At 42.2% G+C, this 21,726-nt stretch overlaps 1 protein-coding gene across 2 annotated transcripts in view; it reads left to right on the forward strand.

The window, feature by feature from the left end:
* LOC121007459 (sterol 26-hydroxylase, mitochondrial-like) overlaps positions 1–21,726 on the forward strand; it is a 41,211-nt gene that overhangs the window by 17,779 nt on the left and 1,706 nt on the right. For both annotated transcript variants that reach the window (XM_040439391.1, XM_040439392.1), the window contains exons 2-7: positions 11,896–12,086; positions 13,583–13,782; positions 14,283–14,480; positions 17,864–18,027; positions 20,071–20,237; positions 21,576–21,657. In XM_040439391.1, the coding sequence (XP_040295325.1) occupies positions 11,896–12,086; positions 13,583–13,782; positions 14,283–14,480; positions 17,864–18,027; positions 20,071–20,237; positions 21,576–21,657 (1,002 nt within the window). The remainder of the gene's footprint in view (positions 1–11,895; positions 12,087–13,582; positions 13,783–14,282; positions 14,481–17,863; positions 18,028–20,070; positions 20,238–21,575; positions 21,658–21,726) is intronic.

Consider the following 21,726-nt stretch of genomic DNA (forward strand, 5'->3'; position numbering starts at 1 on the left):
TATATACGGTCGTGTGCAATAGGCCTTAATCATATGTGATATGTCTATAGGCAGCTTTCTGGGGACAATTTTTTTAAAAAAATGGTCCGGAACATGTTAAAATTAACAAAACTGTACTCACCGCCACCAATCCCTCACTCTGGTCCCTGCTGCTCTGCACTTCTTCTCCTGGCTTGAAATGCCAGAAAAATTAGTAAAAGCCCACCAGGGGTCTTAAAAGGGTTTTCCAAGACTAAGATATTGATGCCCTATCCATAGGGTAAGGGTACTTTCACATTAGCGTTTTTCTTTTCCGGCACTGAGTTCCGTCCTAGGGGCTCAATACCGGAAAAGAACTGATCAGTTTTATCCCCATGCATTTTGAATGGAGAGAAATGCGTTCCGGATGCATCAAGATGTCTTCAGTTCAGTCACTGAACGGCGTTTTGGACAGAGGAAATACTGCAGCATGCTGCGGTATTATCTCCGTCCAAAATTACGGATCAGTTGCCGGAATTAATTTAAAATACATATTAGGTATCGCCGCGTCCGTATCGACCAGCTCTATAAACATATCACATGACCTAACCCCTCAGATGAACACCGTAAAAAATAAAAAAAATAAAACTGTGCTAAATAAACCATTTTTTTTGTCACCTTACATCTCAAAAAGTACAACAGCAAGCGATCAAAAAGGCGTTTGCCCACCAAAATAGTACCAATCTAACCGTCACCTCATCCCGCAAAAAATGAGCCCCTACCTGAGACAATCGCCCAAAAAAAATATAAATATGGCTCAGAATATGGAGACACTAAAACATCATTTTTTTGGTTTTAAAAAAGCTGTTATTGTGTAAAACTTACATAAATAAAAAAAAGTATACATATTAGGTATCGCCGCGTCCGTATCGACCGGCTCTATAAAAATATCACTGGACCTAACCTCTCAGATGAACACCGTAGAAAATAAAAAATAAAAACTGTGCTAAATAAACCATTTTTTGTCACCTTACATCACAAAAAGTGTAATAGCAAGCGATCAAAAAGTCACACGCACCCCAAAATAGTGCCAATAAAATATGGAAACACTAAAACATGATTTTTTTGGTTTAAAAAAATAAATCATTGTGTAAAACTTACATAAATAAAAAAAAAGTATACATATTAGATATCGCCGCATCCGTGACAACCTGTTCTATAAAAATACCACATGATCTAACCTGTCAGATGAATGTTGTAAATAACAAAAAATAAAAATGGTGCCAAAACAGCTATTTCTTGTTACCTTGCCTCACAAAAAGTGTAATATAGAGCAGCCAAAAATCATATGTACCATAAACTAGTACCAACAATACTGCCACCCTATCCCGTAGTTTCTAAAATGGGGTCACTTTTTTGGAGTTTCCACTCTAGGGCTGCATCAGGGGGGCTTCAAATGGGACATGGTGTCAAAAAACCAGTCCAGCAAAATCTGCCTTCGAAAAACCGTGTGTAACGGGGTGCCAAAGGCGCACTCGATCTCCCATCAGCCGCAGACCTGCTGCTTAGCTTCGGGAGCAAGGATCCTTGTTTGACCTCGTTCCCAGGGCGGCTTTGCTAGCTGGGAGGCTCCCTGCTCCTAGGTCTGCCTTGAGCGCCGAGCTGATCACTCGGTGCTCAACTGGTCGGTCTGTCGGTCATGTGATGCTGGCCACGTCACATGACCCTCACTCCCCACTATAAATACAGGCAGCCTGTTGGCCACAGGTTGCCTGTTAATTTAGGTTCCTGGCGTTTGTTGGATATCTGTATACTTACCTGATCCTGTTCCCTGACGATCCTTTGCCTGCTCCTCCTGTACTGCGCATCCCTCCTGGTATTTTGACCTCGGCTTCCACCTGACTATTCTTTGCGGACTCCTTTGGTACTTCTCGACTCTCCTGGTATTTATGACCCCGTCTTCTCCAGACCATTCTTTGCTTATCCCTCTGTACTGCGTTGTCCTCTTGGTTTTGACCCGGTTTTGACCCGGTCCGTTCACTATCCGCAATCATTAGTAACAGGAGTCGTCCCGGAAGATTGGAAATTGGCAAATGTCGTGCCCATTCACAAGAAAGGTAGTAGGGAGGAATCGAGCAACTATAGACCAGTGAGTCTGACATCAATAGTAGGCAAATTAATGGAAACCCTATTAAAGGATAGGATTGTGGAACATCTAAAATCCCATGGATTGCAAGATGAAAAACAACATGGGTTTACTTCAGGGAGATCATGTCAAACAAATCTTATAGATTTTTTTGACTGGGTGAATAAAATAATAGACGGTGGAGGTGCAGTAGACATCGCATATCTAGATTTTAGTAAGGCTTTTGACACTGTCCCACATAGAAGACTTATCAATAAACTGCAGTCATTGAGCATGGACTCCCATATTGTTGAGTGGATTAGGCAGTGGCTGAGTGACAGACAACAGAGGGTTGTAGTCAATGGAGAACATTCAAAACAAGGTCATGTTATCAGTGGGGTTCCACAGGGATCTGTACTGGGACCGATTTTGTTTAATATCTTCATAAGTGAAATTGCAGAAGGCCTCGATGGTAAGGTTTGTCTTTTTGCTGATGACACGAAGATATGTAACAGGGTTGATGTTCCTGGAGGGAAACGCCAAATGGAAAAGGATTTAGGAAAACTAGAAGAATGGTCAGAACTCTGGAAACTGAAATTTAATGTGGATAAGTGCAAGATAATGCACCTGGGGCGTAAAAACCCAAGGGCAGAATATAGAATATTTGACACAGTCCTGAGCTCAGTATCTGAGGAAAGGGATTTAGGAGTAATTATTTCAGAAGACTTAAAGGTGGGAAGACAATGTAATAGAGCAGCACGAAATGCCAGCAGAATGCTTGGATGTATAGGGAGAGGTATAAGCAGTAGAAAGAGTGAAGTGCTTATGCCGCTGTACAGAACACTGGTGAGACCTCACTTGGAGTATTGTGCGCAGTACTGGAGGCCATATCTCCAGAAGGATATAGATACTCTAGAGAGAGTTCAGAGAAGAGCTACTAAACTAGTACATGGATTGCAGGATAAAACTTACCAGGAAAGGTTAAAGGACCTTAACATGTATAGCTTGGAAGAAAGACGAGACAGAGGGGATATGATAGAAACTTTTAAATACATAAAGGGAATCAACTCGGTAAAGGAGGAGAGCATATTTAAAAGAAGAAAAACTACCACAAGAGGACACAGTTTTAAATTAGAGGGGCAAAGGTTTAAAAGTAATATAAGGAAGTATTACTTTACTGAGAGAGTAGTGGATGCATGGAATAGCCTTCCTGCAGAAGTGGTAGCTGCAAATACAGTGAAGGGGTTTAAGCATGCATGGGATAGGCATAAGGCTATCCTTCATATAAGATAGGGCCGGGGGCTATCCATAGTATTCAGTATATTGGGCAGACTAGATGGGCCAAATGGTTCTTATCTGCCGACACATTCTATGTTTCTATGTTTCTGATAGTCCTGCTGAATAGACTGTTAGAATTTGTATTATGGCAAGAAAAAAGCAGCTAAGTAAAGAAAAACGAGTGGCCATCATTACTTTAAGAAATGAAGGTCAGTCAGTCAGCCGAAAAATTGGGAAAACTTTGAAAATAAGGGCTATTTGACCATGAAGGAGAGTGATGGGGTGCTGCGCAAGATGACCTGGCCTCCACAGTCACCGGACCTGAACCCAATCGAGATGGTTTGGGGTGAGCTGGACCGCAGAGTGAAGGCAAAAGGGCCAACAAGTGCTAAGCATCTCTGGGAACTCCTTCAAGACTGTTGGAAGACCATTTCAGGGGACTACCTCTTGAAGCTCATCAAGAGAATGCCAAGAGTGTGCAAAGCAGTAATCAAAGCAAAAGGTGGCAACTTTGAAGAACCTAGAATATGACATATTTTCAGTTGTTTCACACTTGTTTGTTATGTACTGTATATAATTCCACATGTGTTAATTCATAGTTTTGATGCCTTCATAGTCATGAAAATAAAGAAAACTCTTTGAATGAGAAGGTGTGTCCAAACTTTTGGTCTGTACTGTATATATATATATATACACACACACTGAACAAAAGTATAAACGCAACACTTTCGGTTTTGCTCCCATTTTGCATGATCTGAACTCAAAGATCTGAAACATTTTCTACATACACAAAAGACCCATTACTCTCAAATATTGTTCACAAATCTGTCTAGATCTGTGTAGTGAGCGCTTCTCCTTTGCCGAGATAATCCATCCTACCTGACAGGTGTGGCATATCAAGGTGCTGATTAGACAGCATGAATACTGCACAGGTGTGCCTTAGACTGCCCACAATAAAAGTAGTTAGTTAGTAAGTAGTGATGAGCGGCAGAGTATAACAAAATAATAGCAAATACAGGTGCACTCTGCGGTCTTACTAAACCCTGAAACTGATTTTAAAAGTGAGAGATTAGCCAACATGTCCTACGGTGGAGGACATGTCTGAGCCCGAGCACCACGCCAAAGTTTCTCAAGTAGCTCAGGACCTAACACTCACCTACCTGTGCCATGTGGGCAATACCAGGGGCCAGTGGGCAAATTACAGGAGCATGAGGCCGGCCCACAAACAACTCACCAGTTACCTCCAGCATGTAACCATGCTAGCAATGGGAGGAGGGAGGACTCTGTGAGTCCCACTCAAGACTGGCTGATATGTCCCAGGCCTCACAGGTGCACCTAAATGTAGCCTGTGGATGGAAAGCAGGCACATTTAAATTGGAGTTTATACACCTCCAGCAGTGGCGTAGCGTGGGTTGCCAGCACCCGGGGCGAGCCATGTATTGCGTGTTTTTTCCCCTCCCAACCTGTGGACACGCCCCTTTTACAGATAATGTAGCAGTCCTATGTAACACCACAGATAACATGGTGGTAACTCTCTAAGTACAGATGATGTAGTAGATGGGTATAAGGCCCCAGAATATAGAACACGCACAGTGTGACCTGAAGTCAGGGGCCAGGATGCGGCAGGGTCGGCCAAATTCTCAATCCACCCCCCAACCCTACCGTGAAACAGATATGTGCTTGGACATTACATACATCACTACAAAATACACAGTATAATACTGCAGCACATGCCTCATCCCTCCAGTGACATCTCCTGTGATGTAGACTTTCCTCAGCGTCTTCATTCGGAGATAAGACCGCCATGACACCTTCTTTCAGCCGCGTCTCATCTATGCAGAGTTTTATTATTATTAGTTATTATTATATATAATGGCCCCTCTGTAATATTAGGATATATAATGGGTCATTATATATCCTAATAATACAGAGGCGGCCATTATATATATATATATATAACAATAATACAGAGGGGGCCATTATATATCCTAATATTACAGAGGGGTCACTATATACTGTATAATATACAGGGGGGGGGGCATTATATATTATAGTTATACAGAGGGGCCATAATATACTGTACATAGTCTCAGCAGAAATAGACTGCTCCAGAGATTACACGTGACTGCTTCTGATACAGAATCTTAAAGAGACAGTATCTTTTTGTAAATATTTTATTCTATCTTTTCATTGGACAGCACTGAAGATCTGACACTTTGATACAATGTAACGTAGTCAGTGTACGGCTTGTATAACAGTATAAATTTGGTGAGCCCTCAAAATAACAACACAGTCATTAAGGTTTAAACCGCTGGCAACAAAATATTAATAAAAATCTGAGGAGTGCACTCACCTTTGTGAGATACTATAAGTACCAGTCAATACTTGACCCAATCAAACTTGTTTACAGGATAATAACATACACCAAAAAGACATGTAAACCTCTATATCAAAATCACAATAAATCTTTATTAATCAATACCATAAAAAATGTCAAAAATATCTGTTAAAGGGGTTGTCTGGGATCAAAATTATTTTTTTTTGTTTACTCACTATTACTAGCCGAGTCAATGTTCCCCCGGTGTTTTTAGGTGTTTTTTACACTGCTTCATGGCTCCTACGGTCCCCAACAGATTGACATCGATGTTTATGTGTGGGATGACTTCCTGCCGCACTGTGGGTCCCAGCGCAGCGCAGCATCTCCTGGTTTCTACTGTCTTTCAACTCGTCCCTGCATCCGCCCCGCTCATACATATTCAGCCTCCTGCCGCACATTGTCCACTCCTCCATCTATCCGCCCCCCTCATACATATGTAAAACGTGCTTTGGTGAAAGCCTTCTGCCCCATTAGCCAGTATTTTACATGGGAGGAGTTTTCTATGCTAAGTAGCATAGTGATCTGCCTCCATTCATTAGAAAGCTCCATGCCCGGTGACGTCACTGGACCGGAGGGGCGTGGCTTAGCACGATGTCTGCCAGACTAGTTACCATCCGTGCGCTCTGCATAATGACTTAGGCTGACGGTGACGTCACCGGGCTCCCTGCGAAGCGGAAGAAGAGGCTTCGCTCGCCTGCAAGGGACCCTGATTTTACAAAAATAGTCACTTCCGGACAATAATTTGCTGTATCAAAACGGGGCTTCAGAAATGTGTGGCAAAGGTAGGACATGCATGTGTGTCACTCTAGTATTATTACACCAATGTCCCCAATCCAACCCCTTTAAGATCATCCACACAACAATGGAACCAATAAAAGACAATGGGGACACCTGGTGGCAGTACCTGTAACGGCTCAGTGCCAGTCGTAAGCCATATATACCGAGTACACCTGGTGTGGTGCATAATAGCAAGTGCCAAATAGAGTTAGCAATAAGTGTGTATGTAGTAAAGAAAGCACAAAGTAAGGACGAGCGAATCGGTTTGTAACAAACCAGGTTTGTTATGAATTTCACTAAAATTTGTCAACCAAATGCACCCAAAGCTCTTCAGGTTGGCTTTGAACGAATCCAGTAAAATGGTGCACAGCTCCATTTTACTGCATATGTTGGCAGGAAAAACCACGAGGAAGGAAGAAGGATGCTGCTCACATGACCCTGGGAGAAAGTAATGGGGGAGGCTTGATCTGATTGTCTGATCCAGGATGTTTGTCAGCCTCTGAGCCAATCCCTTGCAGAACAAGCAGAATGTCATTCTGTATTGAGCTGTTGATGAGGGTGGATAGATGTAGCAGTGACTGTGAGGAAACAATCTTACACAGTATACATAGTCACAATCAAGAATCTCTCCTAGTGTAACAGGGACAGAATAGAAATAAATAATTGTATAGAAAACTAGGGACTTTGATCAGGGAAAGCTTTGAGGCAGTGAGGGGCTGGGGCACAGTGCTTAATAATACAGCTGCTACAAAACCAGCTACCTGCAAGAAAAAATATATATTTTTTAATCATTTGATGAGAAACTTTATAACATTAGTATTGCCAGAACAGCACACCAATAGCATTCTGCTGCTGAGCAATTACTCATTTTTTTCAGTGCATTATATTGGTCCAGAGTTATTAAATGCAATGCATTATAGCAAAAGCATTTTACGGCAATAACCCTATTTTTATACTAGTGAAATTAAACACAAAGTACAATGTAGACAGAAATATTACCTTTCCTGCATTATTGGTTGCAGGAAAAATAATCCCATTACAAGTTTGCAATGTGTGTTTTACAGTAGAGAAAGGTCTTTTCTGAAACTGTGTTTTTAAATGCTAAACAGTAGGCAGAACCTTACCGGCACCAATACCGCATTATTCCCAAAGTAAATTGTCAGTAGCAGTATTTACTGTGTTTGTAGAATGGGGAAGGACATTTACCGCATTTTTTGTTCTATAAGATGCAAAGCGGGGGGGAAATGTCAGTGCGTCTTATGGGGCGAATACTAATGAGCGCTTCCATTATGGAAACACTCATTAGTACAAGAGGACTGGGAAGAGGTGAATGCAGCGCTCCCCTGGCTCTGTACTCACCGCTTCCTGGTCTTCCTCTGCCACTGGCTGTGCTGTGATTGCACATGGGATGTTATGAGTGGTGGCGTCCGGACCAGCAGAGAATAGCTTATTCTTTTTCTCTGATCTGAGGTCTGCTTCAAATGGGGGCTTGTTTACATAAAGGTCTGATGTCTGATTGGGGGTCTTGTAACAACTAGGCATCTGATCTACGGTTTAGGCTACTTTCACACTAGCGTTCGGGTGTCCGCTCGTGCGCACCGTTTGAAGGCTCTCACAAGCGGCCCCGAACGCATCCGTCTGGCCCCAATGCATTCTCAGTGGAGGCGGATCCACTGAGAATGCATCCGCCTGCCAGCGTTCAGCCTCCGCTCCGCTCAGTGAGCGGACACCTGAACGCTGCTTGCAGCGTTCGGGTGTCCGCCTGGCCGTGCGGAGGCGAGCGGATCCATCCAGACTTACAATGTAAGTCAATGGGGGCGGATCCGCTTAAAGATGACACCATATGGCTCAATCTTCAAGCGGATCCGTTCCCCATTGACTTACAATGTAAAGTCTGAACGGATCCGCTCAGGCTACTTTCACACTTAGAAAATTTTCTAAGTTTTAATGCAGACGCATCCGTTCTGAACGGATGCGAACGTCTGCATTATCGGAGCGGATCCGTCTGATGAAACATCAGACGGATCCGCTCCGAACGCTAGTGTGAAAGTAGCCTTAGTTGGGGGTCTGATCAGAGGTCTGAAAAGGGGCCTTATTAACATTGGGTGCTTAATCTAAGTTCTGATTGGGGTCTTATTAAAATGGGGGTCTGAGCGGAGGTCTGATAAAAAAATATTTTTTTATTTTTCTCCTCTAAATCTAGGTGCTCTTTATAGGGCGAAAAATATGGTAATTGCGTCTCTGTCTTTAAGTTACAGAAAACACACTTGCAACTTTGCTATAACCGTTCTATAATTTGTGTGACTGTGGACCGAACCTGTGACTTCTCACTTAGGAAAATTGTTTACATTAGGTCTCATAATAAAATGTCTGGAATACGGAAAGGTTCAAAAAACAAAAGAGTAGCAGTATCAGTAGCAATTTGTCTCTGCTGGCCTTGGAAAGGTGCAACATTATCATTGAGGAGAAAGAGGTTTAGATTGTGGATTGGATGGCTCACTCCTCCTCTCAGTCGCAGCAGGATGAAGTGGTGGTGACACGGTGCCGTGGAGCCAAGGGGTCACATTACCACTTGGAACCGAACCCGAGTTCGGGAAATGTTTTTTTTACAGTACAAATTAATTTATGAAGTTATTGTGCAATAACTTCGGCTCATCGGAGCCAATACATTCTAATACTGTACAGAGCTCCTGCTCCGTACAGTATTAGAACGAAGTTTTATGCGAATCGACTTCGGATGGAACATCCGAAGTCGATTCGCTCATCTCTAGTCACAGCGTTTTTCCTGCTCCTCCTTCTTGCAGTCCCAGAGAAGGCTTTCAGTGGAGCGCTCTGTCTTCACTGCCCCCTCCTAGAAGAAGCAACCAAACCCCACCACACGCTAAGGCAGAGAGTCAAGTGGGTCTCGCTGATAATGACTTGTGTGAGAGCAGTCACCATTTGTACTGCCGTGAGGAGGTGGTTCAGGAGGACACGGAAGACCCCCATGCATACCTGTGGTAGTGGTGGTAGTGGTGGCCTCCGTGACCACAGTATTGGCTTTGGGGGCAGTCGGGGCAAATGCGGAGCAGGGAAGGGGGGGCCTAAGACCCTCCATGATATCTCACAGTCTAATAAAAGTGTCAGGGATGGTGAGGACGATGATGATGATGACTGACAGGACCTGAATCAGGGTGCTGTGGAGGAGAATGGTGGCCGCAGAAGGCCAAAACCTCTAAAAGAACTGGTAGGGCCAGATCTGCTTCTATTGTGATCAGCTCGGGAGCTGGTGCTCGGCTGCCTTGCTTCCCGTATGGTGTTTTTTTTTTTTTCTCCAGAGGACCAGCACACAAATCTCCAGCCATATGCAAGATCTGTAGAATTAAAATAAGCCGTGGGTGTTCAAACGCACTCAGGTTCCGCCGTAATCTGCGACTTTTCCCTGCTCACGCCAGGTCTGAAAAAGTGGGCGTGCATGGGCGGTAAGGGGGTGGGTTTGCCGCGTGGCTCCATCAGGGGACGGTGGACAAGAACTCCACATAGCTTTACGAGTCCACTGACTACCATGTTCACGAGCTATCATGCTACTTAGACTCCTAGAAAAACGGATCCGTCACCATTGACTTTCATTGACTGGCTAACTTGCAGCGGTTTTGTGTCCAGTCACAAAACGGAATACTGCCAGAACGTAAGACATCCTGATGGATCCTGAACGGGTCTCTTTCCATTCAGAATGCATGAGGACTAAACGGAAACAGTTTTTTTTTTTTTTGTTTTTTACGGAAAAAAACAATGCAAGTGTGAAACAGGCCTTAGGCGCTTCAAGCGTCAGCGCAGGGGTATTAAGACTGGCGTCTGAAGCGCCAGTCTTAATAAATGACCCCATTTGTTTCTTTTGCGATACCTTACACACAAAAAACTCCCAAGAATGTGTTGGAAACCGCAGGCTGACAGATAATTCTAATTTCACACTGTGGGTAATTTTTAGGGTATATATTTTACTGTAATTATTAAAAGCTATGTTGTAAAGCATCTATTGAGGGGGTCCCTGGTGGGATTTATCGGGCCCTATGACCCTTTTTTCTTGCATTAAACTCAGTAACCAGGCAACAGTTTACCATAAAAGCAGTACGGCGGCTCAGTGGTTAGCAGTGGCTCAGTGGTTAGCAGTGGCTCACTGGGGTCCTAGGTTCAAATCCCACCAAGGACAACATCTGCATGGAGTTTGTACGTTCTCCCCTTGTTTGCTTGGGTTTCCTCCGGGTTCTCCGGTTTCCTCCCACACTCCAAAGACAGACTGATAAGGAGCTTAGATTGTGAGCCCCTTTGGGGACAGCGTGATGCTAATGTCTGTAAAGCTCTGCGGAATATGGTAGCGCTATATAAGTGCATAAAATAACAATACAATGGAAGCAGACGTCTGTCAGCCGTGGTGTCCTGATTACTACGGGTTTCGCAAATGCTTTGTCCAAGGATAAAGAGATAAGGAAAGGTTAATAAACTGAGAACGACAACCTCAAAGAGTTTTGCTTTGACCTTTGAGACAACATGATCTGCTGCTTTTACCTGTCATTTAACCCAGTGCATCGGACGATACATCGAGATACGATATAACAATAATGAAAGGGTTTCACATATATGTTACATTATAACTTTCCAAATAAAAATAGTCAAATTTATTTGCCATAGAGCACCAATATAATACTACCACAATAATAGTGCCATACTGTACTCACAAACACTGCCCTAGAGTGCCTATGTAATACCGCCATACAACAGCTCCGGCATTCATAAGATACAACAATAAAAGGGCGTCACATCTGATATATATTCCTATATCATTGTCCAAATCAATGTGCCATGCAGTCGCCTAATAACAGTGCCCTAAGCCATCCATAAATACAAGCATGTATTAGTTAGATGTCTGCGCTATAGAGCCCCAATAATAGTGCCATACAGTGCTCACACACCGCAATTCTGTTATGCAATCACCCAATAATAGTGTCCTACAATGCCAATATAATACTGCCATACATTAACTAAAAATCAGTGACATCAAGCACCAACATAACCCTCCCCCAATAATGGCCCCAAACAGTGCTCTATAATTCTGTAATACCCCAATAACAGTGCCGTATAATGCCCACTTAATAAAGCCATACATTAAATGTCAGTGACACACAGCACATAACTGCCTCAGTAATACTGCCATCCATAAGGCAATGCCCACATAACAACGCATCAATAGCAGTGCTCACAAAATGCTAACAAGCATGCTATGCAGAGCCCACAGTCGTGCATAGTATAGTGTATAATACTACCATATGCTGCACCAATAATAATGTCTAGATTTCTGCTGCAGTATAAAGTATTTATTTTCCCTCTCTCCATATTACATCAGCTGATATACAAGAAGCGCTATGGATCATGGTGGAAGTCAGAGATCGGCAAGTACCGGATGGTTAACATCGCAGATCCAGTCCTTTTGGAGGTTGTTCTGCGACAGGAGGGGAAATACCCCCTGAGGAACGAGATCGACCTCTGGAGGTTACATCGGGAACTGCGGAATGTGTCTTATGGACCTTTCACAGAGTGAGTTCAGCTCCGGGGGCGGCTGTATAACATGTTGGGCTGTAATGTGAACTGGTTCCTGACTGCCCTGGTCCTGGTGCCGGGCAAATCTGGATTCATGGGTTCAATTCCTAACCATTGAAACATCAGCATTGAGGCGGCACAATACGAAATTCAAGGGCATAATGTCTGTCTTCTAAAACAAGACTAAACGCCCTACTGGGGCCAATGCAGCGCAGAGGTACGCCCACAGGTGCAACAGATATGGGAGCATGGTAATTATATGGCGGGTTATTCTATCAGTTTTATTAAAGGCATTGTCCATTTTTATCAGCAGAAACGTTGTAGTACGAAAAGGTCTGCAGTTTTCCAGTATACCTCATATTTCTATATTCCTTCCCATCTTCAAGATCTCTGCTTGTTGTCAGCGAAGAACATTTGTTTGCATCCAAAGGCAAAAAATGTGAACAGACCTAATAACTCTTATCTGCAGCGTTTGCTACAGTTGTATCCACTGTAGTTGTATCAGTGAGGCTGATACATTTCCTGTCCCTGCACTGAAACATTGTGACAAAATCAGATTGTGGATTGATGTTGGGCTACTTTCACATCTGCGGCAGCCATTCAGGCAGGCTGTTCCGGCAGAGCCTGCCAAGAATCTCTGGATCCGGCACTGCGGACTGGCGGATATCTGACCAGATTGCAGCAAAGATGCAGAGAATTAGCTGAACACAAACCGCTGCTTGTATCTGGCAGATTCCCTACAGTTTTGCCGGATTGGGCGGCCGGATGTCCGCGCCACAGATGTGAAAGTTCTTGTCTGCATCCGAAGGCTGAAAACCCTCCACACACCTAATACTTTTCAGAGCTGAGAGTTTGCAACAATTGTGTCCAGTGTAGACAATCCTATGTAATTTATGCAATCTCCATTCTAGACTGATACATTGTAACAAACTGTCAGGACAGAAAGATGTGTTTATGTCACAGAGGATTGTCTAGACTCGATACAATTGCAACAACCCGTCATCTGTGAAAAGCATCAGGTATGTAGTGGTTTTGTGACTTCTGAATGTAAGCTTGGCTATTCACTGACAGCAAGGAGAGATCTTGAGAATGGCAAGAAATTAAAACAGAATATAATAGTAACATGAAAGCAACAATCCCCTTTGAAGTGTAGGCTTACCATTGATATAGGAGAATTGCATGACTAGTAATCCCCAAATGTATTCTCCCTCCCCTCAAAACCAGGAGCATTCTGATCATGGAGAATGGCTTAAATGGGGGGATGGGGGGGGGGGGGGGGGCGCAACTTGTGCGGGTCTTCCCTCCCAGGATGTTTTATGGCAGTCTGTATCTGCTAATCTGCATATCCTGCATTACCCAGGGAGCATTGCGTCACCTGTAAAACTCCCTACACTAGGAAAATAGTGCTCCTTCTATTCTAGGGTTTATTACAGAAGTTTATGAGATTGCTTTTTATGCAGTTTCCTGCTAATTTGAATATTTTGCTATTCCAGGCGTGGAGAGAAGTGGCATTCCCTCAGGACCGTCTTAAACCAGAAGATGTTGAAGCCTAAAGAAGCAAAGAGCTATGCCAGGAGCATTAACGAGGTCGTCTCAGACTTCATGGTCAGGCTGCAGGACTTGCGCAAGCAGAGCCCGTCCGGGGAAACCGTCAACGACATGGCCAGCGAGATGTACAGATTCGCTTTTGAAGGTGATAATATATGATCAGCCGGATCCCCACTAGATCCTCCATGTATTTGGAGTATACACACAAGCTGTGCTTTCGTGAAGGTCCATCCTTCAATACCCTTTTGTTTTTAATTTAATTAAGTTAAAATTTCTGCAGTGATTAAATGAATAGTTCTCCCAGCTGTTTGCCTGATACAGAGCTCGGAATCCCCAGCATAACCATGGAGGTAAATGATAGCACTCTCTCTGCCTCTTCCTACTACAAGGGGGAGCACTGGAGCTCACTGTATACTATAATACAGCAAACTCAATAGGACAGAAGTTTATACTTTGGCGATGCATTTGGATCTCTGTGTCAGAAAAATGGAGCTTGATGGCCGTAAAGATATAATGAGGAATTAATTAGCATAGAATTTTGGACCTAAAAATGACAGGATGATGACAGGTGGGGACCAGGGCATTGTCTCATCAGGTGATCTAGGAGAACATGTCTTCACCCTTATGTGATCTTGTTTCCCCCAGGGGTGTCCTGTATCGTGTTTGAGACCCGGATGGGCTGTTTGGAGAAAAATATTCCCCCCGAAACACAGAGGTTTATAGACTCCATTAACCAAATGTTCAGGAATACTGTATTTGTGACCTTCCTTCCTGAGTGGACACGACGAGTCCTGCCATACTGGGACCGCTACATGGAAAACTGGGACAATGTCTTTGATTATGGTTAGTCCCCAAGAACTGAGTAGTAGTAGTAAGTAGTGTTATTAAATAGTGGTAGGAAGTTGCACTAAGTAGTACTAGTGATAGGTAGTAGTAGTAACTGATAACAGTAAGTAGTAGTATTAGTAGTGGTACTATTAAGTAGTGGTAGGTAGTAGTATTAGTAGTGGTAGTAGTAATAGTAAGAAGTGGTAGTAGTAGTAATAGTATGTAGAGGTAGTAGAAATAGTAAGTAGTGGTAGTAGTAATAGTAAGTAGTAGTAATAGTACATAGAGGTAGTAGTAAAAGTAAGTAGAGGTAAAATAAATAGTAAGTAGTGGTAGTAGTAATAGTAAGTAGTGGTAGTGGTAAGAAGTAGTGGTAATAGTAGATAGTAGTAATAGTAAGTAGTGGTAGTAGTAATAGTAAGTAGAGGTAGTAGTAATAGTAAGTATAGGTAAAAGTAATAGTAAGTAGTGGATATAGTAAGAAGTGATAATGGTAGATAGTAGTAATAGTAAGTATTGTTAGTAGCGGCAGTAGTAATAGTAAGTAGTGGCAATAGTAAGTAGAGGTAGTAGTAATAGTAAGTATAGGTAATAGTAATAGTAAGTAGTGGTAGTAGTAATAATAAGTAGTGGTAATAGTAAGTAGTGGTAGTAGTAATAATAAGTAACGGAAGTAGTAATAGTAAGTAGTGGTAATAGTAAGTAGTAGTACTAGTAATAGTAACTAGTGGTAATAGTAACTAGTGGTAGTAGTAATAGTAAGTAAAGGTAGTGGTAATAGTAAGGAGTGGTAATAGTAAGTAGTAATACTAGTAAGTAGTGGTAATAGTAAGTAGTGGTAAAAGTAAGTAGTGGCAAAATTAAGTAGTGGTAAAAGTAAGTAGTGGTAGTAGTAATAGTAAGTTGAGGTAGTAGTAATAGTAAGTAGAGGTAGTAGTAACAGTAAGTAATAGTAAGTAGTAGTAATAGTAAGTAGTGATAGTATTAAGTAGTGGTAATAGTAAGTAGTGGAAATAGTAAGTAGTGGTAATAGTAAGTAGTAATAGTAAGTAGTGGTAGTAGTAATAGTAAGTACAAGTAATAGTAAGTAGTGGTAGTAGTAATAGTAAGTAGTGGTAATAGTAGGAAGTAGTAATAGTAAGTAAAGGTAGTAGTAATTGTAAGTAGTGGTACTATTACTAGTACCACTACTTACTATTACTACTACCACTACTTACTATTACCACTACTGCTACTAACAATACTTACTTTTACTACTATCTACTATTACCACTACTTACTATTACTACTACCACTACTTACTATTACTATTACCTGTACTTACTATTACTACTAACTCTACTTACTATTACTACTACCACTACTTACTATTATTACTACTACCACTACTTACTATTACCACTACCACTACTTACTATTACTACCGCCGCTACTAACAATACTTACTATTACCACTATTTACTATTACCATTACCTATACTTACTATTACTACTACCTATACTTACTATTACTACTACCACTACTTACTATTACCAATACTTACTATTAATAGTACCACTACTTACTATTAAGTAGTGGTAATAGTAAGTAGTGGTAATAGTATGTAGTGGTAAAAGTAAGTAGTGGTGGTAGTAATAGTAAGTAGCGGTAGAAGTAATAGTACGTAGTGGTTGTAGTAATAGTAAGTAGAGGTAGTAGTAATAGTAAGTAGTGGTAATAGTAAAAGTAAGTAGTGGTAGTAGTAATAGTAAGTAGAGGTAGTAGTTATAGTAAGTATAGGTAATAGTAAGTAGTGGTAGTGGTAATAGTAAGTAGTGTTCATAGTAAGTAGTGGTAATGGTAAGTAGTTGTAATAGTAAATATTGTTAGTAGCGGCAATAATAATAGTAAGTAGTGGTAATAGTAAGTAGTGATAGTAGTAGTAATACTATTACTAGTACCACTACTTACTATTACCACTACTTACTATTACTACTACCTTTACTTACTATTACTACTACTTACTATTACTACTACCACTACTTACTATTACTACTACCTTTACTTACTATTACTACTACTTACTATTACTACTACCACTACTTACTATTACTACTGCCACTACTAACAATACTTACTATTACTACTATCTACTATTACCACTACTTACTATTACTACTACCACTACTTACTATTACTATTACCTATACTTACTATTACAACTACCTCTCTTTACTATTACTATTACCACTACTTACTATTACTACTACCACTACTTACTATTACTATTACCTATACTTACTATTACTACTACCAATACTTACTATTACCTATACTTACTATTACGATTACCACTACTTACTATTGAGTAGTGGTAATAGTTAGTAGTGGTAATAGTAAGTAGTGGTCCTAATAATAGTAAGTAGTAGTAGTAAGTAGTGGTAATAGTAAGTAGAGGTAGTGGTAATAGTAAGTATAGGTAGTATTAATAGTAAGTAAAGGTAGTAGTAATAGTAAGTGGTGGTAGTAGTAATAGTAAGTAGTAGTAATAGGAAGTTGTGATCGTAGTAAGTAGTGGTAATAGTAAGTAGTAATTGTAAGCAGTGATAATCGTAATAGTAAGTAGTGTTAGTAGTAGTAGTAGTAGTAAGTAAAGGTAGTAATAGTAAGTAGTGGTAATACTAAGTAGTGGTAATAGTAAGTAGTAGTGGTAGAAGTAATAGTAAGTAGGGGTAGTAGTAGTAGTAATTAGAGGTAGTAATAATAGTAAGTAGAGGTAGTAGTAATAGTAAGCAGTGGTAGTGGTAATAGTAAGTAGTGGTACTAGTAAGTAGAGGTAGTAATAATAGTAAGTAGAGGTAGAAGTAATAGTAAGTAGTGGTAATAGTAAGTAGAGGTAGTAAAAATAGTAAGTAGTGGTGGTAGTAGTAATAGTAAGTAGTAGTAGTAGTAATAGTTAGTAGTAGTAAGTAGAGGTAGTAATAATAGTAAGTAGAGGTAGTAGTAATAGTAAGTAGTGGTAATAGTAAGTAGTGGTAGTAGTAGTACTTTAATAACATTGCATAAGGAGGATGTCATACTGCCTGGCTGTGTGAGATAATATCGCACATGATAGGCATAGATGCCCTGTTCCAGCAGACTGTATCACACGTGATAGGCTTAGGTACTTTGGCTCAGCAGACGGTATTGCATGTGATAGGCTTAGATACCTTGGCAGAGCAGACTGTATCACACGTGATAGGCTTAGGTACTTTGGCTCAGCAGACTGTATTGCATGTGATAGACTTAGATACCTTGGCAGAGCAGACTGTATCAAACATGATAGGCTTAGATACCTTGGCAGAGCAGACTGTATCACACATGATAGGCTTAGATACCTTGGCTCAGCAGACTGTATCACACATTTGATCTGCTCCAGGTAAGAAGCTCGTGGATAAGAAGATGAGTGAGATCCAGGCGCGGCTGGATAGCCGGGAGGAGGTGCAGGGCGAATACCTGACCCACCTGTTATCCAATGGTAAACTCAGTCTCCCGGAGGTGTACGGCAGCGTGTGCGAACTGTTGATGGCCGGCGTGGACACCGTGCGTAACCCTTCACCTTCTCATTTACCTACAATGTGACGTGATAATCCTGGGATATAAGATATCTACCCTTAGGCTTGTTTTAGGGGGTCAGAGGCCATATGCTAGAAGAATACCACCAGTATGTACCTCAGAGCACTTCTTGCTAACATGTAAAGACACTACACAATAGGGGGCGCTGTTTCTTAGATTCCCATGAAAGTCTTTGCTGCCTGCTGTGGCGAAGCGTTAATTTTTAACGTAAATTTGTTTTCCCTTAGTCCTAACAGCAGCACAAGTGGGGATTCCTCCCCTGTGAAGCCGGTCAGCACAGGCGGAATTTTGGTTGAAAAAAGAAAACTACTGCCAAGTATAATTAATTAAACCCACTCCAATATAGGACTCCCATCCCTGGCAGGAGGTGCTTTTTAGCAAGTAGAAATAATAACCCAGATAGGGGGGGAAATTTGTGTGCTGCTGTTAGGACTAAGGGAAAACAAATTTACGTTAAAAATTAACGCTTCCCTGTCGTCCTAACCAGCAGCACAAGTGGGGACTTAGCAAGGAGTACAGCACGCAAATTGGGAGGGCCCCCATTTTTTTTTTTTTAAGAGAGAGCGGCACTTAGAATAGACTGTCCAAAGGCCACTCCCTCAGACCGTCTAGAGTCTAGACGATAATGTCTAATAAAGGTGCTTTGGGAGCTCCAGGAAGCAGCAGCACAGATCTGGTCTAGCGGAATCAGCTTCTTTTCGGCATGGGAAGTGGAGACTGCCCTGGTGGAATGGGCAGTCATAAAGGATGGAGGAGCCAAATCCTGAGATAGGAAAGCTACCCGGATAGCCTCCTTTACCCACCTGCTCAAAGAAGGTTTAGAGGCTCTAAGACCCTTGTTTTTACCGGCATATGATAAAAGGAGATTTTCAGATCTTCTGAAGCCCACAGTTCTGTCCAGATAATTTCTTAGGATTCTAGGGATGTCCAAGGTATGCAACATTTCTTCTTCTGGAGATGATGGGGAAGGACAGAAGACTGGTAAAGATATTGTCTGGTTGGTATTCCTTAAAGACAGAACTTTTGGTACAAAGGTCGGAAGGAATCTTAGCAGGGCTGAAGAAACAATATATATGGCTCAGAGGCCCCCAGGGCCTGAAGTTCTCCAATCCTTTTGGCCGAGGTAATGGCCAACAAAAAGGTGACCTTTAGGAAAAAAAACCTAAGGTCAACACTTTCCAAAGGTTCAAATGGGGAAGAACATAACCCCTTTAGAACAATAGATAAATCCCACTCAGGGATTGGTCTCAGGATGCTAGGTTTAAGTCCCTCAGCTCCTTTAAGAAACTTCCTGATTAGGGGGTCTTGAGAAAGAGATCTGCCAAGACAGGCAGATAAAGCAGATATATGGACTCCGAGTGTAGATGGGCTTAGACCATTGTCCAGACCATCTTAAAGAAACTGTAAAATAGCTGAAAGAGGAGGATCTGAGGCTACTACCTCTTTATCAGCACACCACTGAAGGAAGATCTTGTTTATCCTGGAATACTTCTTGTAGACTCCGCCCTGGAGTGTGAAATTGTTCTCAAGACCTCCGCTGAAAGCCCTCTGGGATATAAACAGACTCCAGCTTGGGAGTCTGGCCTGTCCTGCCAGGGCGGGGAGTCCTATATAGGGGTGGGTTTCATTAATTCATTAAGTATACTTGGCAGTAATTTTATTTTTTCAACAAAAATTCCGCCTGTCCTTACCGGCTTCACAGGGGAGGAATCCCCACTTGTGCTGCTGGTTAGGACGACAGGGAATTGTAGTACTACAGGTGTACAGAAGCGGAACTGGAAGCTCCTGGGTCCTAATGCAAAATATGTAGCAGGGCCCACACCTACCATGTGCATTTGTACCCCCCCCCATTCCAGGGACTGGGTTCCACTGCTGCCTCTGCAGCCCTGCATGTTTATAGAGATACGCTGCAGGGAATCTTCATGGTAGCTTGGTGGTCAAACATAGAAGACAAGGTGGAGGGATGTGTATATTTTTGCAATATATATTGTGTTTCTGCTCCATTTCCAGACATCAAACACACTCTGCTGGTCTCTCTATCACTTGGCACGAGAGCCGGAGCTCCAGCAAACCTTGTATGAAGAGATCACAAAGGCCGTCCCGATGGATTGCGTACCTGAAGCCGATGATATCACCCACATGCCTTTACTGAGGGCCGTGATCAAGGAGACCCTGAGGTGGGATCATCTACTTTTACAGATGTTAAAGGGAACCTGTCACTGGGATTTTGTGTATAGAGCTGAGGACATGGGTTGCTAGATGGCCACTAGCACATCCGCAATACCCAGTCCCCATAGCTCTGTGTGCTTTTATTGTGTATAAAAACCGATTTGATACATATGCAAATTACCCTGAGATGAGTCCTGTCCCTGACTCATCTCACATACAGGACTCATCTCAGGTTAATTTGCATATGTATCAAATCTGTTTTTTTACACAATAAAAGCACACAGAGCTATGGGGACTGGGTATTGCGGATGTGCTAGCGGCCATGTAGCAACCCATGTCCTCAGCTCTATACACAAAATCCCGGTGATGGGTTCCCTTTAATAACTACACCGGTAGCATATAGTAGCTGACTACCACTCATGGACCCCATCTCGGGTTGTCAACCAGTCTCTGGTATTTTCCTATCAGGACAGTTACTAATAAGCTCTTCCACTGTGTAGCGCTCATTAGTACAGCCTTTACCGCCTGCACGTGGTAAAGGCTGAGTGTTCACCGCAGCACCATCAAATGGAGGAGTTAATTTATTTTTTTATTTTTTATTTTGCAGAAACAGACAAGGGGGTATTACTCTTACTGAGGAGTATTAATGGGAGCATTACTCTTACTGAGGAGTATTAATGGGGGCATTACTCTTACTGAGGAGCATTACTCTTACTGAGGAGCATTAATGGGGGCATTACTCTTACTAGGGGGCACTCATGGAGCATTACTATTACTGGGGGGCACTAATGGGGGCATTAATTTTACTGGGAGCCACAATATGACAGCACCTTAACCCCCTTTGTGGTGTAGTTTAACTTGGTCAGTATTTTTTGTTGAGAAAGATGGCAACAAGAGATGAGCGAATTTCCACTTATGAAATTCGTTCACACTCGGTTTGGAGGTAAAAGCAAAATTGCCTTATGGATTCTGTTACCACGGACCATAACGCAATTCTATGACGGAATGCCTTTAGAGGCATTCCGTTATTCTATTTTGACAGAATGAAGTCTATGGGCTGTAGAAGGGATCCGTCCCGTTTCCGTTATGCAGGAGAGGACTCTAAAGACATTCCGTTATGTATTGCGTCATAGAATTGCGTTATGGTCCGTGGTAACAGAATCCATAACACAATTCACCTTTTACCAACAAACGAAGTGTGAACGAATTTCAAATTCGCACATCTCTAGTGGCAACCCTAACTCCACCTGTATTATTACAGTCGGTCTTCACTGTTGCTCCAGAATTCTGTTCATGAACCAGGAGGATTAGGACTAGCAAATGTTGTCTGTCACTCCTCTCTGCAGACTTTATCCAGTCGTTCCAACCAATGCAAGAATTATCAGTGAGCACGAGGTGGTAATCGGAGACTACAAGTTCCCCAAAAATGTAAGTTTTATGGCTTAAGATGTGACTCCCCTTTAAGCCACCTTTGCCCTCCCCTCTGATCACGTACTG

Source organism: Bufo bufo, chromosome 7 (genome assembly GCF_905171765.1).
Source record: "Bufo bufo chromosome 7, aBufBuf1.1, whole genome shotgun sequence".
Taxonomy (NCBI): Eukaryota; Metazoa; Chordata; class Amphibia; order Anura; family Bufonidae; genus Bufo; species Bufo bufo.